This window comes from Cherax quadricarinatus, chromosome 55, assembly GCF_038502225.1.
Source record: "Cherax quadricarinatus isolate ZL_2023a chromosome 55, ASM3850222v1, whole genome shotgun sequence".
NCBI lineage: Eukaryota > Metazoa > Arthropoda > Malacostraca > Decapoda > Parastacidae > Cherax > Cherax quadricarinatus.
In genome coordinates, this window is record NC_091346.1 from 15,500,992 (window position 1) to 15,528,423 (window position 27,432).

Sequence of the window (27,432 nt, forward strand, 5' to 3'; positions counted from 1 at the left end):
TTTCCCCCTTCTTTGACATGCCACTGTATTAGACTAATAAAAATCTCTCAAGACAAATATTCAAGTGTTACATGTGTCTTATTCATCAACAAGCCGGTATTATAATAGTGAGATAATGACAGTAACCCCTATGGAAATAAATCACTTTGACTTTTTTGGGGTTATCCTAGGTTCTCTACACATATGCTGCTATGTATGATAATCTATATAACTGTATTTGTGTATACCCGAATAAACTTAATTACTTATTTTGTCTTATTTCAGGCAGCAAGACGACAAGATAGAAATTCGTCACTAGTTACTGTGGCGTACGATGGCTCTCCAGGGTTTGTTATTGTGGCCAGAAATATTTGGGAATCGGGGTGTGTGCCCAGGATATTTTCCTATATTATGGCCCAGAAGGACCGAGAAGGAAGGAAAACCATCGTAAAGTGTGAGGGAGGGAAGCAGGGTGAACTAGGGGACATGAGATACAAGCAGCTGCTGCCAGTGTATATTGTGAGGGAATTTGAAATGGACGAGGAGGATGACGAGGAAGGGGCGGATAGACGTGATAACCAGAACGAAAATGCCGGGTATGTTCCAGTAAGGGGTATGGGGCACTGCAGCCTGGGGTACACACGGTGTGAACCCATCAGGTATACTGGGTACATTGGGTACGGGAGGATAGGTTGGTGTGGGTTGTGCTGGTTTGAGGATAGGTTAAGTTAGGTTGGTCTGCGTAGGCTAATTTGCTAAGTTTAGGGTAGGTTTGGGTAGGTTAGGTTAGTTTGCTAAGGGTTGGGTAGGTTTGTTTGCTAAGGGTAGGGTAGGTTAGTTTGCTAAGGGTTGGGTAGGTTTGTTTGCTAAGGGTAGGTTAGGTTAGTTTGCTAAGGGTTGGGTAGGTTTGTTTGCTAAGGGTTGGGTAGGTTTGTTTGCTAAGGGTTAGGTAGGTTTGTTTACTAAGGGTTGGGTAGGTTTGTTTTCTAAGGGTTGGGTAGGTTTGTTTTCTAAGGGTTGGTTAGGGTAGGTTTGTTTGCTAAGGGTTGGGTAGGTTTGTTTGCTAAGGGTTGGGTAGGTTAGTTTGCTAAGGGTTGGGTAGGTTTGTTTGCTAAGGGTAGGGTAGGTTTGTTTGCTAAGGGTTGGGTAGGTTTGTTTGCTAAGGGTTGGGTAGGTTTGTTTTCTGAAGGTTGGTTAGGGTAGGTTTGTTTGCTAAGGGTTGGGTAGGTTTGTTTGCTAAGGGTAGGGTAGGTTTGTTTGCTAAGGGTAGGGTAGGTTTGTTTGCTAAGGGTTGGGTAGGTTTGTTTACTAAAGGTTGGGTAGGTTTGTTTGCTAAGGGTTGGGTAGGTTTGTTTGCTAAGGGTAGGGTAGGTTTGTTTGCTAAGGATAGGGTAGGTTAATTTGCTAAGGGTAAAGTAGATTAATTTGCTAAGGGTAAGGTAAGTTAATTTGCTAAGGGTAGATTAGGTTGCTAAGGGTAGGTAGTTTGCTAAGGGAAGGGTAGGTTAGTTTGCTTTGGCTAGGGTAGGTTAGGTTGCTATGGGTGGGGTAGGTTAGGTTGCTATGGGTGGGGTAGGTTGCAAAGGATAGGGTAGGGTAGATTGCTAAGGGAAAGATAGGTTAGTTTTCTAGGGGTAGGGTAGGTTAGTTTGCTTTGGGTAGGGTAGGTTAATTTGCTTTGGGTAGAGGTAGGTTAATTTACTAAGAGCAGGGTAGGTTGCTAAGGGGAGGGTAAGGTAGTTTCCTAAGGGTAGGGTAGGTTAGTTTGCTAAGGGTAGGGTAGGGTATTTTGTATGCCATAATCATATCTCCCCTAATCCTCCTCTCTTTTAATGTGATGAGTTGCTTAAGTATCTTCTTGTAGTTTATTTTCCCTATTCCAGTACCAATATCATTGCAAACCTTTGGATCTTTTCTTGTGTATATACTTTATTAGGTGCAGTACTCCAAGATGGGCTTAATGTATGTTCTATATAATGTCTTGGAGTTATTTTTGCCAGTTTTATATATGATTAGTTCTATTTCCAGGATTTTTTTTAATAAAGTATGATTTTCAATAAAATTGTATAATCACTACAGAGTTAGTTATATGTATTAGCGGTTGACTGATATCTTTATATAGTGGGAGATAGGAAAGTTTTACCTATTTTTTGATATCTTGTATAATAATCACTACTCCACTTTCAGAGAATGTATAATTATACTGCTTATACAGGGCTTGGGAAAGAGGCAGGGAAGGGAGAGGTTGGGCAGCATGCCAGAGATTGCACAGGATGAGAGTAGAGTTGGGTATTACCAGTTACAATGTGACATGCATAATGCTATGCATAATAGTGACAATGATGCAGGTTACTGTAACCCAACTGATAATGTACTTTTCTGTTTGTTTCAATAGTACAGATGTGAGGGCAGATGAATGATAGGGTGGGGGGGGAATTGTAGGCAAAGTTGGATGAGTGAGGGAGGGGTGGATGAGGGGAGATGACAGAATGAGAAGGTGGGTGAGTGAGAAAGAGGATGAGAGAATAAGTGAGGGGGGTGAACAAGTGAGTTTCCATTCTGTTTGTCACTATTTTTATCCTGGTTATTTTCCATTGTAGCAAGGTGCTAGTAACCCTTTTTCCCTGTATAAATTACTAAATTGAAAAAGAAAAACTTTAGCTTTTATTTTAAGGTCACTCCTTCCTTGGTGGGATATAGCCAGTTCGTTGAAAACAAAAAAAATTCATTGTTGCATTATTGGTATTAGTTACCTGAGATGTCACTTCTAGAAATCTTTTTCAGACCTCAGACTTTGTATAAGGAAGCCTGCTCTCCTCTCTCACATCTATTCTCTGTTAATTCTAGATAATTTAATAGTTTTTTTTATTCTGTCTTTTCATGGACAAATCTTTCCTACTTTTACAGTCTTGTATTTTGAAATCTGCTTTCTTTACCAATGTGTATATATACTTGATGGTAGTAAAGTATCAAGTTGGGTGCAAAATTTGTTGACAAATATGGTAAAATATACTTTGTACAGAGCAAATTTTTATTTATGGTTGATGTTTTTCTCTAACTTGAGCTGTGCTTAGAGTTACATGTCATCTGTATGTCATTTAATGGTTTGCTATGATCATAGTGCCTTTTTTAAAAGTATTTTGTGATCTAGGCTTTGATGGCATGTCATTGAGGCTTTAAATCATATTAGTATTTGATGCCATATTGTATAAATACTGATTTTCTAATTATCTTTTTGATTGTTTTGTATCTAAGTTATTGGAGGTAATTGTGCATGGTTTTCTTTAAACTGAGTTGAATGATAGGTTATCTCTGCATCTTATCTGATAGTGAGGGGGATGCAGGTTGGCACTTGCGTCATCTCAGTTATGACCTGTCAGTGTTTTTGTAATATATGTGTGTGCTCACATTACACTATAAGATGCATTGCAGGAAATACGTACCATGTATGTTGTTGAGTAGCGCTTTGGAAGATTTTAATTTTGATAATACTACTTACTTGTGGTTGATTATCATTCTGAGATACATGACAAATTTCTTGCTGAAATGTTTTGCTTTTTTATGATATAAACAATGATAGCTAGATGTGTTTCTCATGTATGAGACACATGTGCAATACTTGGGTACCTTTATTGATGAGCCATTTTGACTGAGCAACAGACTTTTTCAATCTGATAATGCAGAAGTGACTAATACTGGAGAGCAAAGGAAATGGAGAGAACTGCAACAGCCTGGTTGACCAGGCAGTCACCTAACAAGCCTGGTCCAAGGCCAGGCTCCAGTAGTAGAAAACACTTGAAACTCACCAAATGTATATCAAAGGTAAAGGTCCAAGGAACGTATTTAGTCCTTTAGTGTTGATAGAAAGTGTTCAATCTTGTAATTCATTGAAAAAATCTGCTCCACAGGTAAAACTTCTCATCAGTAAAAATACCCAGGTGTTAAACATGCCTTATTCATCAATTTGTTGGTACTGTATACATTATGATATACAATATGTGTTAATATCTCTGAGCAATCCAAGAAAGGCATCCTTCTATCCTGTAAGCCAGTCCCCTCTACTGGAGTGCACATAAAAGGAATACATAGTTTTGTATGGAGTATTGCATAAGGTTTTGATGAAGCTAAATATTAACATAGAGGATTTGAATCCAATCAGAATGTCAAATGGAGGTAAACGAGCCTTTCATTACCATTCACAAATAACCTGCACTTAGAGAAGCTTACAACATTTCAGTCCGCTGCTTCTCTCTTCTACATGCGGGTTATTTGTGTATTGTTCCAGTCATGGTATTGTGCCTTTTTGTTTTTTCATTTCCCTCTGGCACTGTTATTAAAAACCTTTACCTAAGTGAGCACTGAAGTTTTCACTAATTCATTATTTAAAATAGTATTTATTTAAAGCACTTTCATTTAGTCACTGCTCATAGAGCCATGTATTATACATATACCATTGTTTGCCAAAGGGTGTGAAATGGCCCCTTACTTTACCACAGACCACTTTATCTCATCTCCCCTTGGTAAGCAACTTAATATTATACTTCATTAAAGAGTATTAAAAATACATGAAGAAAATATCACTCCTATCTAACACGCTCACGCACGCTTGCTGGAAGTCCAAGCCCCTTACCCACAAAACCTCCTTTACCCCCTCTCTCCAACCCTTTCGAGGACGACCCCTACCCCGCCTTCCTTCCCCTATAGATTTATATGCTTTCCATGTCATTCTACTGTGATCCATTCTCTCTAAATGACCAAACCACCTCAACAACCCCTCTTCTGCCCTCTGACTAATACTTTTATTAACTCCACACCTTCTCCTAATTTCCACACTCCGAATTTTCTGCATAATATTTACACCACACATTGCCCTTAAACAGGACATCTCCACTGCCTCCAACCGTCTCCTCGCTGCTGCATTTACCACCCAAGCTTCACATCCATATAAGAGTGTTGGTACTACTATACTTTCATACATTCCCTTCTTTGCCTCCATAGATAACGTTTTTTGACTCCACATATACCTCAACGCACCACTCACCTTTTTTCCCTCATCAATTCTATGATTAACCTCATCCTTCATAAATCCATCCGCCGACACGTCAACTCCCAAGTATCTGAAAACATTCACTTCTTCCATACTCCTCCTCCCCAATTTGATATCCAATTTTTCTTTATCTAAATCATTTGACACCCTCATCACCTTACTCTTTTCTATGTTCACTTTCAACTTTCTACCTTTACACACATTCCCAAACTCATCCACTAACCTTTGCAATTTTTCTTTAGAATCTCCCATAAGCACAGTATCATCAGCAAAAAGTAACTGTGTCAATTCCCATTTTGAATTTGATTCCCCATAATTTAATCCCACCCCTCTCCCAAACACCCTAGCATTTACTTCCTTTACAACCCCATCTATAAATATATTAAACAACCATGGTGACATTACACATCCCTGTCTAAGACCTACTTTTACCGGGAAGTAGTCTCCCTCTCTTCTACACACCCTAACCTGAGCCTCACTATCCTCATAAAAACTCTTTACAGCATTTAATAACTTACCACCTATTCCATTTTCTTAATAATAATAATATCTTTATAAGTACATGTACAAGGTATACAAGCCTAGCTGACATCAATGACATACAGACTCTCCTTACTTAACGACGGAGTTCTGTCTCTGAGACCATGTTGTTAAACGAATTCATCGTTAAGTGAGGAGCATACTATCATGGTAGTGAGTTAATGTCAACCATCTTTGATATTGTTTTTAATGCCACCTTTGCACCATTTATAACATTTCTCATATATTTTTAAATGTTTACACAGTAGTGCACTGTATATTGAAATAAACAGAATAGAGGAAATCAGCTCTAATATACATTATTTAGGTATGAATACTGGTCAGAGAGCCTGTTGTAAGTCCGAGGCATCGGTAAACGAGTACGTCGCTAAGTGAGGAGAGGCTGTACTACTTTATAGAAAACTGCTTGTATGCAGAGCATTTCAGGCAAATTAGGTCAGTTTAGTCCCAGGATGCAACCCACACCAGTCGACTAACACTCAGGTACCCATTTTATATTGATGGGTGAACATGGACAACAGGTGTCTTAAGGAAACACGTCCTAATGTTTTCCAGCCGTACCGGGGATTCGATCTCCGGACCTCAGTGTGTGAGCTGAGTGTGCTAGTGATCAAGCTATGGGATACCTTAAACCAAGATGAAAGGTAATTCAAATGAATTTATGTATTAATAATAGCACTGAAAGTAAGTACGTATTCACAAATAGTATAATCTTAACACTGGGTGATATTTATTTTAAAAATAAATTGGCAATTTGATTCCTACAGACTCTAATAACAATTCCAACCTTCTTATGGGTAGGATACACCAAAGTTGAAAGCTTGTAGCTGATCAGAAGAAGCTTTCCAAGTTATCACAGAAACTAAACTCTGGTACGGTTAATATAAATTTGACCAGATATGCAAGTACAGTGTATATTACAGAATGCACTGTTGAATACAATTTCAAATGAATTAGATTATTGGATGATAATTATAATATTGTACAATACTTTAAAGCACAGGAGGGCCCCATTTGTATGGCTCTTAGATTCCTGACTCCGTTTGATATGCGAAAATCGCTGGCAAGTGGTAAAGAGTGTTATTCATTATTGAATGCACCTAAAACACTGATAACATGTTTTGACTCATATATTAGTGCTCAGTACGGTTACTCAAAAAACAGATGAAAAAGTAAAATAAATACACAGTACATACAATACTCACTTTAAAATATGGTGCTGGTCACCCTTCCCTTATGCAACTATTGTGCAAAAATGGCAGAAAAGTGGTAAAATCGCCAAACATAATGAACAATAGCTTACTTAAAAGGCAATGAAAATGTGGAATGCTGAAAAGAGGGTGCTGAATATGTGGGACCCTCCTGTATTTACAATAGTGAGGGGTTAATGTGGATAAGCTAAGAAAAAAGTATTTAATGTCTAGAGGTAAAGCTAATGTGCAGTATAAGGTACATAAATTTTTCTTCAAAGCTCCTTCGAGGTCAGTGTTCACTGCAGATTCATACTTGGCAACACCGTTAGCTTAAGGAGTTTCTCTAGACCCAATTTCAGATAATGAAGATTACCCGGGCTTTCTGCATGCACAACCAAAAGTCACTCATCTCTATACAAACATTGTATCATGTTGAAATAAATCTTTGACTTTAAATTTGACCCTGATAATGTGCCCATACCAGTGAGTGTTGACAGAAATCTTGGAAGCCCGTAGTTGTATTCTTATAGCTTTTTTTTTTTTCTTAACATTCCTTACATTGCCATTTAAGAGAAAATTAATAGTGGGCTAATTATTTTTTTATGTTTTTATCACATTTTTTCATATACAGAATTTATATTATTTTATAATTTTTTTTTTCTTAAGAATGTATTAGTGTATTTTACATTATTTTTTACCAAATAATGTTTTTTGCCTAGTGGTTCTTTGCATAACACAGTTTTCCTGGCATCAGTGGCAATCATGTACCTAGCTTCATACTTAATATAACTCTGGTTATAGTATTTTGTTGAATTACTAAATGCCTCCAATGTAATAAAAACTATGTATTCTTGTTCTCATTTACTTGTAATCATAATTAGGTTTTAAAGTCACCCAAAATGCCTTGCATAATAAGGGTCTTTCTATAAGTAGTTTATATATATCTGTCATCCTAATTGTATAATACAGCCTCTCTTCACTTAGCGACATACTCGTTTACCGACGACTCGGACTTACGACAGGCTCTCTGACCAGCATGCATACCTAAATAATGTATATTAAAGCTGATTTCCTCTCTTCTGTTTATTACAATATACAGTACACTATTGTATAAACATTTAAAAATGTACCAGAAATGTTATAAATGGTGCAAAGGTGACATTAAAACAATATCAAAGATGGCTGACATAAACCCACTACCATTATAGCATGCTCCTCACTTAGCAATGAATTCGTTTACCGACTTGGTCTTAGGAACGGAACTCCATCGTTAAGTGAGGAGTGGCTGTATACTGTAATCCATTTTACAGAAATAAAGTTTGTTTTGTTTATTTATTGCATCCCATCACCAGGTACATTCAGCATACCATTCGAGAAAATGAAATAGTGATGCACATTCACCCGGGAGAGTCAGGGATGCAAATGCCAGATGAACCGAGTCATGCCACCCTCACCATCCAGGCTACTGACCCAGCCACCAACACCACCACCACCCGCCGCTTCCACTGCACATACCAGGGCTGCGAGCGTACTTATAGCACTCCCGGCAATCTCCGCACACATTTGAAAACACACAGAGGTAACTAATTATTGAGCTTACCATGTATTTAAGTCTTTTTTTTTTTGTAGTGTTTTTGTTGTATTTTTATAATGTTTTTGTAGTGTTGTTGAATATACCACATGTTGAATATACCACATGTTTAACATACCGTATTATAGAATACCACAAATTTTACATACAGTAAATGTTGAATACCACATGTTAAATGTACTATTTTTGTAATTTTTGTCTACTTTAAAAGACAGAACATTTTTCATGATAGTCCCCATATCGAACTAGGATGAAATACATTATCAGCATTTTCTGTAGAACTTCCTAAATTAGTATTGCACTGAATATTTAAAGCATGATCCATAGGGTAGTGTACATTACTGTTGTTTGAGCTCATCCAGAAGCCTTTTTTTTTTTTTTTTTGAAAACTTTAAGCTAACTGTGAAATGATAGCAGAGACTTCATCCTGTACTTTTATATACATATTTTACTTTAAGTTCGCTTGAATGTAAGAGATAAGATACTGTTTAGACATAGCCAGATTAATTTATTTTAGACAGTAGGATTAATTAAAGCAATGAAAATGGAGTTTTCTTTTTCTAATACTGCACATAGTTGACACCATGTTTGACATGGTATTGTAATATGCGATGTCTAACTTGCAAATAAGTTGTGTCCCCGATTGTTTACGTTAGTATTTTATTGTGCTGTAACTTGAAGGACGTAGGATTTCAGTCACTATAGTTCATAAGTGTTGCATTTGTAAGTATGGATGTGTAATGTGGGACTTTCTTTTTAGTGTGCCCAGTGGTTTTTCCAGACAAGATATGTTTTTTTTGCATAATTTTTAGGGAGTTGAATATATACAGCCTCTCCTCACTTAACGGCGGAGATCCGTTCCTAAGACCACGTTGTTAAATGAATTCATCGCTAAGTGAGAAGCATACTACAGTGGACCCCCGGTTAACGATATTTTTTCACTCCATAAGTATGTTCAGGTGCCAGTACTGACCGAATTTATTCCCATAAGGAATATTGTGAAGTAGATTATTCCTTTCAGACCCCCAAACATACACGTACAAACGCACTTACATAAATACACTTACATAATTGGTCGCATTTGGAGGTAATCGTTATGCGGGGGTCCACTGTATAATGGTAGTGAGTTTGTGTCAACCATCTTTGGTATTTTTTTAATGTCACCTTTACATCTTTTATAACATTTCTGGTATATTTTTAAGTGTTAATATAGTAGTGTACTGTATATTGAAATAAACAGAATAGAGGAAATCAGCTCTAACATACATTATTTAGGTATGAATATTGGTTAGAGAGCCCATCGTAAGTCTGAGGCGTTGGTAAACAAATACGTCGTTAAGTGAGGGGAGGCTGTATTCCATATTATCTGGAGAGTTTCTGGAGTTTATCTGGAGAGAGTTCCGGGGGTCAACGCCCCCGCGGCCCGGTCTGTGACCAGGGCTCCTTAGGTCAGTGTCCCAGGATGCGACCCACACCAGTCGACTAACACCCAGGTACCCATTTTACTGATGGGGAACATAGACAACAGGTTGAAAGAAACACGTCCAATGTTTCTACTCTGGCTGGGAATCGAACCCAGACCCTCGCCGTGTGAAGCGAGAGCGTTAACCACCAGGCCACCAGAGCCTGGTGCAGGGTGAGGTAAATGTATGAGTATTGTGGTGGTGCTTGTGTGTATCCTTTTCCCTTAAGTGAGGGTCCTTTTTGCCAGCAAGGGGCTTTTGATCCAAGGAATTAGACTTGACCTCCCCTTCCTTGGATTAAACTTGATTGCCTTCTATTCTCCCAGGCACTGTGTGACCCATGCAGGTTTAGCACTTTGCCTACAAACATATTAATTATGGCTCAGAATGAACTCGATACCAGCCATAGAATTTTTGTTAAAATATGAATTTACTGAATTTTATTTTCAAAGAAATTTTCCTTATTTTTATTTCAGGAGAATACAGATTCCGTTGTCGAGCTACAGGATGCGGCAAGGCTTTTCTAACGTCATATTCGCTCAAGGTTCACCTTCGAGTTCATGCTCAGCAGAAGCCCTATACCTGTGAAAATGATGGGTGTCAAAAAGCCTTCACTACCTTGTACAGGTGAGATCTGTTTTTTTTTCTGGGCTAATAAATCTGTGTTAGGTGTTTAATGGATTTTTCTTCTTGTTCTTGTCCAGTGTTTATTTAAAATGCTGGTTGAAAAAGTCGAGAGATTTGAGTTTGTTCAGGGGCCAAGCGAGAGAATGATTTATATTATGAAATACTTTATTGTTATGAGATCAGACCCTGGTGGTTTAGCACTTAGGGGCTTGGACTTCCAGCAGGCATGCGTGAGCGTGTTTGATAGGAGTGAATGGAGACAAATGGTTTTTAATACTTGATGTGCTGTTGGAGTGTGAGCAAAGTAACATTTATGAAGGGATTCAGGGAAACCGGCAGGCCGGACTTGAGTCCTGGAGATGGGAAGTACAGTGCCTGCACTCTGAAGGAGGGGTGTTAATGTTGCAGTTTAAAAACTGTAGTGTAAAGCACCCTTCTGGCAAGACAGTGATGGAGTGAATGATGGTGAAAGTTTTTCTTTTTCGGGCCACCCTGCCTTGGTGGGAATCGGCTAGTGTGATAATAATTATTAATGCTTCAAGGACCTGCTTCTACTATGAAAACTCGTTGCTGTAATTTGTTATTCTCTTACATCTAATTTCTCCTTCCTTCATTTCTCCCTCACATAAATCTCTTCCTTCCTCCTCCTCTTTTTTTTTTTTTCACAGGGTTTGACAAGGTTAGGATAAGGATCCCTAACTTTATTGACAAGCTATTTACAAGTTAAAGATTCCTAACTTTATTGACAAACTAAGAGCTGTTACCTACATCAGCTCATTTGAAAGCATATTTATTGTTATGAAATATACAAGTAGGGAACAGGATGAAGTTGGAGCCATCTGTGGACCAGCATTTTTATTTGATCATCTGACTCTATCTCGTTAATATCATTATGCTGTACGAACGTGTTCCAGACATGAGTCATTGTGGGGATAAATGATCTCAGATGAAGTGATGTTCTAGAGAAGGGTACAGCCAGAGTGAAGCTTCTGCTGTCATCTTATGGTATAGAAGCTTGCTACTCGCTGTCCTCGAAGTGGATCCAAGTGTGGTACTTTGACAATGTTGGCCTTGTACATAATAGTAAGGCCACCCACATCTCTTCTGTGTTGAAGGCTCTGCTGAAATGACGGATCTATCCAGGATGAGTCCAGGCGAGAGATGAGATGTCTTGCTTTATTCTCTACTCTGTCAAGCAGTTGCAGATGAGATGGGGTTCAGGCAAACCAAGAAAGTGGAGCATAGTCAAGGTGTGAGAGTACTTGTCCTCATACAGAATTTTGCAACCCCTTCTGTCAAGCAGATGCGAGATACGTCGAAGTGCTGTAAGCTTCCTGGCTGCCTTGTTTGCAAGATTTACAACATGGTTCTTCATGGTCAGTTTGGAGTCAAATTTCATCCAAGGATATCAACTTCTTCCTCAGGTACCAACACTCTCCAGTTCATACTTACCACTGCTCCGGCATTACCATCATCATTTGTGTTTTCTCAGGTGGAAAAGTTACCTGCCATCTGTTTCCCCAATCTGATATAGCTCTTAGCTGGTGTTTGATGTAGCTTAGAGGAGCTGGCATTTCTTCTTTTGGATAAGTAAATGTCAGAGTACAGTCTGCATATGCATGTGATTCTGGGATGAGATGAAGAAGGTCATTGAAGTAGACATTCCATAACAATGGCCCAAGCACACTTCCCTGTGGAACACTTGCCCCAATAGGATGTCTTGCTGATTCTGTTCCATTGAGAACTACCCTTAGAGATCTACCATGAAGGTAATCACTGAGGAGACAGTGTAGAGCCTGCAGTTCCCTTTCCTCCTTCCCTTCTCTCTCTCTCCACTTTCCAGCTCCTCCTCACTCTTATTCTTGTCCTTCCAATTTTTACTTTAGCAATTATTCTTCTGTACTTCCTTTTTTTTTAAATAGTGATTATATCTTTAGGTTGAGAGCCCACCAGCGTCTTCACAATGGGGACACCTTCAACTGCAACCAGGATGGCTGTGTTCGCATTTTCACCACACTCTCAGATTTGAGAAAGCATGTCCGAACCCACACTGGAGAGAAACCTTTTAAGTATGTCCTTAAGAACACTCTTTATATTTATATGTACAGTAGAACCCCTGTATCCATGGATTTGGTTTCTCCATTTCAGTTATCCGCAGTTTAGCTCGGTCCGAAAATGTTAAGTAGGTTGCATTATGTGGTTTCATTTTTTTATCGTCTCATTTCACTCATTATTTACTGTTCGGATAAGAGTGAATACAGTATTATTATTACAATCAAAACAAACAAGAATGCATAAAACATGGTCATATAAAGTTTCATTAAGATTGGTCAACAAACAAATGAATAAAAAATATACACCTACCATCCGACTTACGACCTGCTCGACTTACGACCACTCGACTTACGACCGTGTTTTTTATGCCAAATTTCTGGGAAATAAAAAACTATTTGTGTTGTACACAGTGTTTATCCTAAACCTTACAGTATAAAATACAGTACAGTGGACCCCCGGTTAACGATATTTTTTCATTCCAGAAGTATGTTCAGGTGCCAGTACTGACCGAATTTGTTCCCATAAGGAATATTGTGAAGTAGATTAGTCCATTTCAGACCCCCAAACATACACGTACAAACGCACTTACATAAATACACTTACATAATTGGTCGCATTGGGAGGTGATCGTTATGCGGGGGTCCACTGTACTAACAACATAAAAAGTAAAGTAAAACATGAAATACCAAAATAAAACAATAAAATAAAGTCATTACAAAAATGTTTTGTTGATATTCAGTAGTAAAATTCGACTTACGACCATTTTGACTTACGACCGGTTTCTCGGAACCGAACTCGGTCGTAAGTCGTATGGTAGGTGTACTGAAAATTGGATTTGGCAACAAACACATACTGGCACTGCCAAAATTCTCTTGCAGCAGCAGTGGCGGCAGTGATAGTACAATGTAAGTAAGTCTTGAAATGTATCACCCATTGATACGGAGGGACTACTGTAGTAAAATTTTCCTCGACAATTCTTCCAAAGATATTTTGAAGGTTATGATACTGGCACAGATATGTCTGACTAGTCTAACTAAATCCATGAAATTTTCTATATAATGAATGAATGATTAATCCTTTTTCCAGGTCATGCATTCTTCCCACAGAAGAAGTGCTAAAATAAGCATCATTATACTTTTTGAAAGGTTGAATCCATGAGAGTTTCATAAGTAGCACTTATATATTCTGTTTCAAAGGAAAAATAGCTAAAAGAAATGATGTATTGAGTCAAGGAACTGGAACCACTATCCCTTCCTCAGATCAAACTGGATTTCCTATAATTTTTCAGTTGCTGTATGTACCCCTGAGCTTAACTCTTCCCAGTAAATAATAAAAATATTATTATATCAATAATAATAATAATAATAATAATAATAATAATAATAATGTACAGAGCATGTTTCTCTCCTGCAGGTGTGAAGAAGATGGATGTGGCAAGTCCTTCACTGTAAGTCACCACCTACGCACTCATAAAAGGATACACACTGGTACGCTAATCAGCAGCTGCTTTGTTACTAGCAGTGTGAATGTTACCTTTCATAGTGTTTCTAAGCTTGACAAGACTAGTCACTATTACTTTATTAATGAAGTAAACTTGGTAACCTGTTCAAGACTATTTGAATGGTTAATAAGTTACAGGGGTGGCACCAAGGAGGAGCTGAAGCTTCCTAAAGCCCCCAAATAAAAATAATAATAATGCTGTTTCAAGCCAAGTCCCTTGGCCCTCTCTTCCAACCAGATTGCCATCTTTAATAACTTGGGTATTGTCCCTAATTTTCAACATTAGGGTAACTGAAAATGCACCATCCCATCCATTAGTCTTTCCACCTTCTACAATGTCTAATAGAACTTAATGTTGATGATATGTTTCCTTTTGTTGTAAATGGATGCAAGAAGACTGAACCCAGACTAGCCAAGCAGTGTGTCTTATTTCCACCAGAGTGCTTGAGGTTATTTCCTCTAGTTCATGACCTGCAACAGCTGACTAATATCTAGGTAGCTTTTTGTACTGCTAGAGGAACCTGGGCAGCAGGTACAATTAGACTTGCATCTATGTCTCTCCTCACCTGAAATTGAACCTGGGTCATTTTTGTTGTGAGGTGAGCTCTCTGCCATTGAGCTTTGTGTCAGTTTGAAAAGTGCATTTTGGATTAGTCATCTTGAAATTTGAATTTGTTCGTCAGCAGAAAAACTATTATTTACTTAAAAAATAATTTATTATTATTATCATCATCATCATCACGGTGAAAGCTTAACCTGTAAAGATCATAAAATGTCTGAGGAAAGGCAGATAATCATGTTTAATCCAAGGAAGGGAAGGGCAGCTCAAGTTGCATGGATCAAGAGATCTTTACCAGCTTTAAAGCACTTCCCTTAATGGGGTTCATCTATTCAGATGTCATGGGCTTGAGGAGTCACCTGCATCAAGTCAAATTTTCCTGAGATAATATAAATACTTTGCTGGGTCATCTGTTGTTACACTGGTCCAGTGGATAGCATTCATAGTGAAAATGTTATACAATATTTATTTGTTAATATATGGTGAAAAGTCCTGGCAATTGGATTATAGTATTGTGATGGTTATTTCTGAAGAGTTAGTGATGCTTGGACAGCAGGAATATAAGAGATGATTGTTTATTAGAGCAGATGTCTGTCACTTGCAGGTGAGCGGCCTTACATGTGTGTGGAACAGGACTGTGATAAGGCCTTTACAACAAACTACTCCAGAAAGAGCCACATGAGGGTTCACAAACGCAACCTGAACAACAAGCAGGAATGGCAACAACAGGAGCTGAAGCCAGCACAGACACCACTGAAAGATACATCAGATAACTCGAATCTGAACCAAACCACAGACTCTGTGCTCTCTCAGAAGAAAGTAGGATTATCACAAGATTTATGTGAATGAAGATAGGGAAGCTGTGATTTCGTGTATAGGGCAAGGAGGAATAACATCTTGTAGGAGTGAGGAAGAGCCAGTTGTGAGTGTGGGGGAAGTTCGTGAGGCAGTAGGTAAAATGAAAGGGGGTAAGGCAGCCGGGATTGATGGGATAAAGATAGAAATGTTAAAAGCAGGTGGGGATATAGTTTTGGAGTGGTTGGTGCAATTATTTAATAAATGTATGGAAGAGGGTAAGGTACCTAGGGATTGGCAGAGAGCATGCATAGTTCCTTTGTATAAAGGCAAAGGGGATAAAAGAGAGTGCAAAAATTATAGGGGGATAAGTCTGTTGAGTGTACCTGGTAAAGTGTATGGTAGAGTTATAATTGAAAGAATTAAGAGTAAGACGGAGAATAGGATAGCAGATGAACAAGGAGGCTTTAGGAAAGGTAGGGGGTGTGTGGACCAGGTGTTTACAGTGAAACATATAAGTGAACAGTATTTAGATAAGGCTAAAGAGGTCTTTGTGGCATTTATGGATTTGGAAAAGGCGTATGACAGGGTGGATAGGGGGGCAATGTGGCAGATGTTGCAAGTGTATGGTGTAGGAGGTAGGTTACTGAAAGCAGTGAAGAGTTTTTACGAGGATAGTGAGGCTCAAGTTAGAGTATGTAGGAAAGAGGGAAATTTTTTCCCAGTAAAAGTAGGCCTTAGACAAGGATGTGTGATGTCACCGTGGTTGTTTAATATATTTATAGATGGGGTTGTAAGAGAAGTAAATGCGAGGGTCTTGGCAAGAGGCGTGGAGTTAAAAGATAAAGAATCACACACAAAGTGGGAGTTGTCACAGCTGCTCTTTGCTGATGACACTGTGCTCTTGGGAGATTCTGAAGAGAAGTTGCAGAGATTGGTGGATGAATTTGGTAGGGTGTGCAAAAGAAGAAAATTAAAGGTGAATACAGGAAAGAGTAAGGTTATGAGGATAACAAAAAGATTAGGTGATGAAAGATTGAATATCAGATTGTTATGTGAAAAAATGCTATGCTAATTACACTGTATATTATTTGCTGCTTTGCTTACTGTGCTATGTGCTAATGGCTGCTTTGCTAATTGTACAGTTTATTACAGGTTGCTTTGCTTTTTGTGAAAATATTAAGATAAATGCTAATTGTGCTATGTATTACAGGCTACTTTATTATGTTTTATAGATTTACTTGCTAATTGTGCTATGAATTACAGGATGCTTTGCCAATTGTGGTACAGGTTCCTTCTCTAAGTGAGCTATATATGGTATTCACATGTATTTCCAGTCTTTGTTCAGTTCATAGCACTATCTAAAGAGATGAAAGGCTCAATAATATAACATTAATTCATTTAGCAAGATAGAATGTATTTATCATATTGTCTGAACATTCACTATGAGTGAGTACATGGCAAATCAACATACTATTCAAATCTTAGTATTGATATAAATGTTTTGGGCAATATTTGTATATTGGAATGGTTTTTACCTATAAATGATTCTGTCTACAAAGTTGTCTTGCAAGGTTATGGAAGAGACTGGGCAAGTAGCAGCTGGTGATGTGGAGAGAAAAGAAGCTGCTGACAAATGTGTCGGTACTGGTGGCAGTAGAGGAGGTTGCTGCGGTGGACAACAGCAGTCGCATCACTCCAGTAAACCTTCAGTGAAACAAAAAGGTATGCATTTTATGTACAATTTTACTTCTTTCCATGCTAATGTCTATTTTTCTTTATTAACTCATCTGTTGTTTCCCACCGAGGCAGGGTGACTCAAAAAAAAAAAAAAAAAAATCATTACTCACTCCATCACTGTCTTGCCAGAGGCATGGGTACACTACAGTTCAAAAAGTGCAACATATCTCTACCCCTCCTTCAGAGTGCAGGCACTGTACTTCTCTCCAAACTGCCAGTATCCCAAACCCCCTCCTTTAAAGAGCAGGCATTGGGTTGCAAGCCAGTTTGTGGGTTAGTGTTGAATATTTCCAGCCATTGTATTTTAATATTGTTGGTAGAATTACCGACAGTGTGTTAGATAAAGGGACGCAAGTACAACTAATGTGATATACATATAATTGCGGCTTTGTCAAGCCATGAACAGCTTGCCAAAGCTCCTGGAGAGCGAAACGTTGCCACAATAAAATATCACATTAGTTGCACTTGTGTCCTTTTACCTAACATGGTATTTTAACTTTTGTTCTTTATGCTTTTGTTATTTTGCAGTATTTGCCATCATTCCTGTCGAGGGAGATGCGGGGAAGAGTTCCACTAGTCTCACACTACAAGATTTCCTAGAGTCGGAAGCTCTCAAGTGTAACCCAAAGATGAAGGTTGGTGGCTATCTCACTTTCGCAGTATTGGCGGGGAGTTCCTGCAAGAAATGAGGTATCAGAGGTGGAGAGACTGTTATATATACAGTATGTAATAAGATAGCAGTAAATTGGTGATATCACAATATTCAAAATAACCACTGAAAAAAATAGTGAATTTCCAAGTGCTTTGGTGATTTCTCACATTATCAAGGAACTGATAATATGAGATATCACAAAAGTGCTTGGAAATTCAATATTTTTTCACAGGGGTTATTTTGCAAATACAGTATGATGTATATACATGTTCTGCACTATAGTGTCCATGTCAATTGTAAGCTTCTTTTAAAATCGACTCAACCAGAAGGCATTCTTATTGTGGATGATTATTCAGTATAAAATGTTATATTTTATGCCTTTGTATTTTACAATTATGACTTTTTCAGGTACCAATTGTGAAAGCCACGGATGACACCACTGTTGGTAGACTCTTGCGTGACTCCCAGACTATTGCAGATTTATCCCAGGTGTATATCATTTTATATATATATATATATATGTATATATTTTTTAACACTTAGGTAGTAGGTTGGTAGACAGCAACCGCCCAGGGAGGTACTACCGTCCTGCCAAGTGAGTGTAAAACGAAAGCCTGTAATTGTTTTACATGATGGTAGGATTGCTGGTGTCCTTTTTTCTGTCTCATAAACATGCAAGATTTCAGGTACGTCTTGCTACTTCTACTTACACTTAGGTCACACTACACATACATGTACAAGCATATACAGTGGAACCTCAAATATCGAACTTTCTTCAGTCCAGAAGGCTGTCCAAGTGCCATTACCGAATGAATTTATTCCCATCAGGAATAATGTAAATTAGATTAGTCCATTTCAAACCCTCAAACATACACTTATAAAAGCACTTACAAAAATACACTTACATAATTGGTTGAGTTGGGAGCAGTTCGATTTTTGAGGTTCCACTGTATATACACACTCCTCTGGGTTTTCTTCTATTTTCTTTTTAGTTCTTGTTCTTGTTTATTTCCTCTTATCTCCATGGGGAAGTGGAACAGAATTCTTCCTCCGTAAGCTATGCGTGTTGTAAGAGGCGACTAAAATGCCGGGAGCAAGGGGCTAGTAACCCCTTCTCCTGTATATATTACTAAATTTAAAAGGCGAAACTTTCGTTTTTCCTTTTGGGCCACCCCACCTCGGTGGGATACAGCTGGTGCGTTGAAAGAAATATTTTTTAACACAATGGCTGTCTCCCATTGAAACAAGGTGGTCTTGTTTATTTATTTTAATGATTTAGATTGAGTGGGAGTTGTCATGGTTGCTCTTTGCCAATGACATTGTTCTTCATTTGGGAAATTCTGAAGAGAAGTTGCAAAACGTGGAGGAATTTAGGAGAGTATATGAACATAGTATATTGAGTATATTGAACATAGGAAATGTCATGAGAGTAACAAAAAATCTAGGCAATGAAAGATTAGGCATGAAATTGGAGGGAAGGAGTATGGAGGAGGTAAATGTGTTCAGATACAGCCTCTCTTCTCTTAACAACAGAGTTCCGTTCCTAAGACCACGTTGGTAAATGAATTTGTTGCTAAACCAGGATCATACTATAATGGTAGTGGCTTTGTATCACCCATCTTTGATATTGTTTTAATGTCACCTTTGCACCATTTATAACATTTTAGTATATTTTTAAATGTTTATTCTGTATTGTATATTGTAATAAACAGAATAGAGGAAAACAGCTCTAATGTACATTTAGTCACAGAGCCCATCATAAGTTTGAGTCGTCGGTAAACGAGTAAGTCACTAAGCAAGGAGAGGCTGTACTTGGGAGTGGACTTGGTGTCTGTGTGAAACATAAACCATAGAATAGAAGAGGGGGGAAAAAAGGTGGGCAGTGCATTAAGGCATCTATACAAATGAATGTTACCCGTGGAAGCAAAATGGGGAATGTACCAGAATATAGGGGTACAAACATATTGGTAGTAAGCAAGGGAGTTTGTAATGGTGCTGTGGAGAAGGCTGGGGGTGTCTTGTGTGAAGGCAAGGTGTTGGGCGAATATATGCAGAGAATCCAGAGCATGGAGGTTAGAAGGTGTAGGGTTACCAAAAGTATGTTTTAGAGGACTGAGAAGGGATTATTGTAGTGGTTTAGACACTTTGAGAGGATGGCAGCAAAACAGAATGGCTAAGAGTGTATACAATTCAGGGGGGAAAGGAAGGAGTAGCGGTTGTTCCAGGGAGGATTGGAGGGGAGGGGGGGGGGGTAAAGGATGCTTTGAGTGCTAGAAGCTTGAACATCCAAGAGGCTGAGCTCACTGTCTTCATAAGCACTTTTTACTGCTTTTAGTTACCTGCCACCTATACTATACATTTGCAACATTTTTTCCTTCCTCCATCATTACATTTTTATTTCGCTAAGATGAGAATTCCTCATCTGATTAGCTGGTGTACAATATCGAGGGCTAAATTCAAGGACCAGATGGCATGTACAGGAGCCCTAGGCCAAAGTTATTGAGCCAATTGTCAGCATCCTGGAAAGGTTCCAATCAGTGGCAAGTGTATGGTGTGAGAATGACAAGTTGTAGTTGATAAATATGCACATGCAGCAGTTGGAAACTTTACCGAGACTACATATTATCTGACCAGCAGGCTTTATCAAGTCATATATAGCATGCTTTGCAGGTAAGCAAAGTCTTGGTAAACTTTCCAGCTCCTGCTGAAGTTTATTACTACAGCATTTGCCATATTGCTTCCCTCTCCACCCCATCAGATAAAATATTTTTTTTTTAACACATTGGCCATTTCCCACAGAGGCAGGGTGGCCCAAAAAGAAAGAAAAAACTTTCATCATCATTCAATACTTTCACTGTCTTTGCAGAGGCTCTCAGATACAACAGTTTAGATGTCCCTCCAACCTGCCAGTATCCCAAACCCCTCCTTTAAAGTGCAGCCATTGTACTTCCCATTGCCAGGACTCAAGTCTGGCTAACTGATTTCCCTGAATCCTTCACAAAATATTACCCTGCTCACACTCCAACAGCTTATCAGGTCCCAAAAACCAAAGATAAAATATTGTTATTATAATCAAAACTAAGTGCTCATTCCCCATCAGATAATGCTATTAAATACAGTAACATCATTATGCTTATAATCAAACCATTTCAACTCTTCATTCCTCCCTGTACTATACTCTTTTATACCACCATACTGACCTATTTTTTTTCATTCCTTATATGCATTATAAGGAGTTGATTTTGACATGATTAGTAGAATGTATTGGTCCGATATGCATTTCCATCTGCCACAGCCTGCGATGTTTATTTGGCGGACGAATTTGAGGAGATCCACCGTTATGAGACTCAGCTTTGGGTGTCAGCTTGACATTTGTAGCATGGTAATAGTTCAGATCTGAAAGCAGTTAGAAATGATTTTAGAAAAGTGGTTAATTAATTAGTCAAGTTCTGGAGCCTGAGCATAGAATTATTGTACGTATTTGCATTAGAGGCAGGTTTTGTTGTCAGCTAAATTTGGTGTCTCACATTATATTATTTTTTTTTTTTCAACAAACCGGCCATATCCCACTGAGGCAGGGTGGCCCAAAAAAGAAAAACAAAAGTTTCTCTTTTCAAATTTAGTAATTTATATAGGAGAAGGGGTTACTAGCCCCTTGCTCCCGGCATTTTAGTCGCCTCTTACAACATGCATGGCTTACGGAGGAAGAATTCTGTTCCACTTCCCCATGGAGATAAGAGGAAATAAACAAGAACTAGAAAGAAAATAGCAGAAAACCCAGAGGGGTGTGTGTATATATATATATATATGCTTGTACATGTATGTGTAGTGTGACCTAAGTGTAAGTAGAAGTAGCAAGACGTACCTGAAATCTTGCATGTTTATGAGACAGAAAAAAGACACCAGCAATCCTACCATCATATAAAACAATTACAGGTTTCCGTTTTACACCCGCTTGGCAGGACGGTAGTACCTCCCTGGGCGGTTGCTGTCTACCAACCTACTACCTAGGACATTATTATAATAACAATAATAGTATAATCAAAACTAAGTGCTAAACCCACCAGGGTCATACAGTTATGCAAGGTAGAGTGTGTGAACTGTTTTATGTTTGATCTGAAACTAGTGAAGGTGGAGAATATAACAGAGTTTGTAAGGGCAGAGTGCTAAGGGAATCATTGTCAAAGGTTGTGTAATAAATCTCATGCTGTCAAAAAGTCAGAGAGGGAGTCTGTGTTAAAGTTGGGCTGTCAGTTGCAACGGAAGATAAAGTGAGGGTGTTTGAGCGGTGACTATGTCGGAGGTAAATTCTGCATGTTCACTGATAAACAGGACAGTCCTGTGGCAAACTATAGATTTTTGGATATGGGTTTGTTAGTATCTAAAATACAGTAGATTCCCCACTAAGACTTGTAATATCAGTGTGGATGATTTTTATGCTTGATATATTTTTTTTATTTCATGCTAGAAATGCTTCGTTTTTTCTAGACACTGTTTCATGTTAGATGTACTGTATTTTATGATTGTGTTTTATTTTAGCTATACGTATGTACATATGGTGTATACAGTTTGTATTAGAACACTCCAACAGCACGTCAAGTATTAAAAACCATTTGTCTCCATTCACTCCTATCAAACACGATCACGCATGCCTGCTGGAAGTCCAAGCCCCTCGCACACAAAACCTCCTTTACCCCCTCCCTCCAACCCTTCCTAGGCCGACCCCTACCCCGCCTTCCTTCCACTACAGACTGATACACTCTTGAAGTCATTCTGTTTCGCTCCATTCTCTCTACATGTCCGAACCACCTCAACAACCCTTCCTCAGCCCTCTGGACAACAGTTTTGGTAATCCCGCACCTCCTCCTAACTTCCAAACTACGAATTCTCTGCATTATATTCACACCACACATTGCCCTCAGACATGACATCTCCACTGCCTCCAGCCTTCTCCTCGCTGCAACATTCATCACCCACGCTTCACACCCATATAAGAGCGTTGGTAAAACTATACTCTCATACATTCCCCTCTTTGCCTCCAAGGACAAAGTTCTTTGTCTCCACAGACTCCTAAGTGCACCACTCACTCTTTTTCCCTCATCAATTCTATGATTCACCTCATCTTTCATAGACCCATCCGCTGACACGTCCACTCCCAAATATCTGAATACGTTCACCTCCTCCATACTCTCTCCCTCCAATCTGATATTCAATCTTTCATCACCTAATCTTTTTGTTATCCTCATAACCTTACTCTTTCCTGTATTCACCTTTAATTTTCTTCTTTTGCACACCCTACCAAATTCATCCACCAATCTCTGCAACTTCTCTTCAGAATCTCCCAAGAGCACAGTGTCATCAGCAAAGAGCAGCTGTGACAACTCCCACTTTGTGTGTGATTCTTTATCTTTTAACTCCACGCCTCTTGCCAAGACCCTCGCATTTACTTCTCTTACAACCCCATCTATAAATATATTAAACAACCACGGTGACATCACACATCCTTGTCTAAGGCCTACTTTTACTGGGAAAAAATTTCCCTCTTTCCTACATACTCTAACTTGAGCCTCACTATCCTCAAAAATCTAATGTTTTTTCTCTTCGTGCAGAATGATGACAGTGATGAACGTGGCCTTTTGGAAAAGATTGCCGCTCATGCAGACATATGTAAGTGCAACCCTTGTCGCTGTGATCCCTCAAGAGGCAATGAATGCTCGTGTAATGCCATTGCAGACTCACCTGTGGTTCGGAAAACTCCATCACCAATTGCAAATAAATATTCTCCTTCAAACCCTATTCCATCATCTCTCAGCATGAGCCAAACATTGAAAGAAAAAGAGGTTTACCAAGAACCTGTCACTGAAACTCCAATTAATACTTCTGCAAGTCATTTGAAAAGTGTTTTTGAAGTGAAAACTGAAATGAATAATAAAAATTCAGGTAACTTAAAGGACGACATTAACGTACCTTCAGTGTTAGTAACAGATTCAGATTCAAGACATCCTAATTGTTCTACAGCAGTGGTAAATACTTCTGAAGTTATTGATCAGGCAAGATCCTTGGAAACTCCAGATAGTCAAATTTCTGTAGAAGAGTTTCTACGTGAAACAGTCGGCATAAACTCTTCTACAGCACACGCTGCACAAGGACCAAATAGGTCTGTTCAGTCAGGCTTAGAGTCATTACTACCAGGGCCTTCTGGACAGCACAGCTCGACTTCTGCTTTTTCCGGCCTAGCTAATTTAGACGATATGAGCACTTTGGCCTCACCATCAATGGAAGACTTGATTGTCTCTCCTTTATCCCATGGTACTGTGTTTGGTGCAGCAGACAAGTGTAATGTGGCTGGACTTAATCCTTCAGGAGGGCTGAGTAGTGACAGCACGTCGATGGATCACACATTTGATATGGATATGACAACAACAGATTTATCAACAGATTTTCCTTTCTCCTCACCAAACATGATAGAAGCTTTACTAACAGATGATATGGGAAGTTTGTCTACATTATCGTCTCATCATTCAGCCAGTAATAACTCTTCACACACTTTTGTCACCACTGTCACACCATCAGCTGATAGTGCTGTTACATCAGTTTCATCACATGCTTCACAGCAAGTGCAACATGCCCAGATATCCACACCTGCAAGGGACAGTGCACCCAATAATGCTATAAATACGGTAAGCTTAAAGGCATCGTCTCCGGCTTGCTGTGGATATTTTGATCTTCAGAAGGAAAACCAGCATCAAGTGGTATCTCAAGACTGCTGTAGACAATGGGGAAAGGCCAAATCATATTGCTCCTCACCCTCTACTGTTTCTTCACATAACTGTTGTACCCCACCGTCCACTTCAGTGTCTTCTAGCTGCTGCCGCTCTAGTGCACCAGGAAATACCTGGTGCAGGTCGACACAGTCTCTTATAACCTCGCTGTCGTGCTCTTCACATTTGGAAAATATGACAGGCTCATGCTGTGCTAATAAAAACTCATTGCCATCTTCTAGCTCTAATGCTCCTACAGCAAAGTCATCCTTGCCAGTATCAGATCTCAGTAGTCACCAGGCAAAGCAAAACACATCAAACTCTCAGAACCTTCAACATTCACAACTTCACCCTTCATCATCATGCAGTTCGCAGCATCATGCACCCTTAAATGAAGAGCACTCCTCATCTTGTGTTCCCCATGATCACCAAGATCACCATCATGGTCACCACCATTTACCTGAACCTCACCATAATCATTCAAAGCATGACCATCAACACCACTTTCCCAAAGTAGAAAACCAGCATGAACATCGCCAACCTGAATGCCATCACCATCACACTGATCCTAAATTGCAGCACCATCATTTAGAGTCAAAACATCAGTCTCATCACATAAAAACAGAATATCATCACCACCACCATTCAGAGCCTGATCAGCAACAGTTTCACGGGAACTATGGAGGTGGCACAGAATCCCGAACGAGTGATGTTCGTCATAATTCTGGCTTAGATCTGGTACTAAGGAAGGAAGATGACGATTCTTGCTGTGTTGTTATTTGCACCAACAAGTTACAAATGCTGAGAAATGTGTTGGCTAAATGTGAGTGTACAGATCATGAGCGCTCTGCAGGTCCAGTAGACTTGCAGGCCCTCCTGAATGATGCCTTGATGGAGTGGGAAACCTCAGAGCCAGGTAGTACGGTTCAGTCATTTAGCAACATCCAGTCAGCCCCACCCAACCCGCAGGCTTCCGATGCTGCCATAAACTGGCAATAGTATATTTTACGTCTTACGAATAATACAAACACAGTGAAAATTATATTCGAGGATCTTGACTTCAAAAACAGGTTTCAGTAGATGTGTGTACTGTACTCTAAGATTCTTAGTAGTAGAGTGTTACATCAGCTGTGCCTCTCCTATCTAGTAATATCCTTTCCTATACTCCTTCATCTCTTACCCTCTTCAAGGAGACTTCAGGCTAGTGAAGGGCTCTTGATCCATGGAATAGGAAGTAACCTCCCCTATCAGCTGAAATTTGATTACCACCCATTCCCCAGGTGTTGTACGACCCCTATGGGTTTAGAACTTCCCCTCGATTATACTACAGTAATACTAATAATCAACCTCTTTGCTCTTACATCTCTCTCTGCCATGTAGCGCTGAAGGACTTAAAATTTAGCGCCTTTCAAGAATAATAATTGGTAGTAAAATAACCTATGATCATCTTCCCGGAATAATGATAATTGCTAGTATAATAACCTATTATCATACCTCAGGTGAAAGATATTAATAAAAGTTACAAAGATTAGCAAGATTACATTAAAAATTTCATGTGGTTGCATAAGAGTAGGCAATAGATTGTTATTTTTTTTTATTGTACTGTAATTTTTTTTAAAAGTAGTTTTCATATGCAGTACCTATTCTAATTAGAAGAAAATATTACCAAAAGAAAATTTATAAATATGTTTCAAGGAATAAAATTTTTTTTGTAAATACTCAGAACAGAATTAAAAGCAAAATATTCAGAATTAATTGAAATGGCATTGTGTTGTTCAAAATTTTGAATTTTGTTTATTTTCACTGGTTGCAAAGCGAAGTGTAATTCTCCTCCAATGACTATTCTCTGGTGTCATCATTCATTTAACTATTGTGATGAATCTTGCCTTACTATCTATGGCAATTATCTTCCCTGTATTTAATGCCTGCTTATCATTTCTGCTTGTCCAAACTTTGTCTGTGATCAGCATTTGTGCAATTTTGTACAGAGAGTTTATATAAAAGTACATATTCAATTATCTGTTAAGAGAAATAATATATTATTGCTCACAGTTAAGGAATCATTGAGGGTAAAATTTATAACCCCTTGATTTAACTTTTAAATAATATATATTGTAATATTTTTAAAAAATATTAGTGTAGCATATTGTTATAAATTTGCTTTGAGTTTCAGTGATAATGTATGAAATTTGACGAAAAAGAGAGGCATAATATGTTTATATCTTTTATGTTATTGTAGACGAGTTCTTGAAATTGAATTAAATGCAGATGTCAATTTCGTAGTGATTAAGCTCTTTGTAGAAATTTTGACTTTTGACAGTACGAGAAAAAGCTTAGGGCATTTGTGTTGCATGAGCGAATGTGTTGAATGCTGTTTGGAAACCACTGTTAATATGTACAAGATGCGTTTCTTGGAATTATATACAAAAACAAGTCATCGGCCACACTGCTGCTTTAGTTACGAGATGTTAAAATGCAGTTATTCTTTGTACTTTGGTATATTAAACTGTACTTCACATTAAGATGGTGTGGGTTTGGTCATTTGAATGAGGCCTTCCACTTTATTATGATACTAAAGTTTTATATGCTATACCATATCTTGTTTATGTGGTCTTGAAATTGGGCCCGAGACTGTATATTGACAACCTGTATAGAAAGTATTATTACTGTTGTTATTATAATGTGTTTATTTGCCCTCTGTGAGGATACACAGCTAATACAGTAGAACCCCGTATCTGCGATTCAGTTTCTGCAGTTTCAGTTATCCATGGTTTACCGTGGCCTGAAAATAACCCTCAATTTTGCTGAATAATGGCCCCAAAGTTCTAAATAGTGATGATGGCAGTTCTTCAAAGCCTAAAAAGTGCTAATTCTTGACTTATTTTGCATAATTTATCATAGCGGATAGTAGCAAACCTAGGGTTTGCTAA

The 27,432-nt window shown here is 38.6% G+C and overlaps 1 protein-coding gene across 6 annotated transcripts; it reads left to right on the forward strand.

Moving 5' to 3' along the window:
* The first annotated feature begins 319 nt into the window (after positions 1 to 319).
* On the forward strand, positions 320 to 27,183 carry LOC128699001 (uncharacterized). Of its 6 annotated transcripts, none has more exons than XM_053791514.2 (10): positions 320 to 575; positions 8,112 to 8,338; positions 10,290 to 10,440; positions 12,378 to 12,509; positions 13,909 to 13,982; positions 15,159 to 15,373; positions 16,912 to 17,074; positions 17,618 to 17,724; positions 18,150 to 18,230; positions 23,351 to 27,183. In XM_053791514.2, the coding sequence occupies exons 1-10, from the start codon at positions 391 to 393 to the stop codon at positions 25,499 to 25,501; spliced, it is 3,486 nt and encodes a 1,161-aa protein (XP_053647489.1). In that variant the 5' UTR covers positions 320 to 390; the 3' UTR covers positions 25,502 to 27,183. The 6 variants fall into 6 exon arrangements, with proteins under 6 accessions (XP_053647489.1, XP_053647490.1, XP_053647492.1 ...); XM_053791515.2 differs by having other exon boundaries at positions 16,924 to 17,074; XM_053791517.2 differs by lacking the exon at positions 320 to 575 and adding an exon at positions 3,263 to 3,354.
* Positions 27,184 to 27,432: the final 249 nt, after the last annotated feature.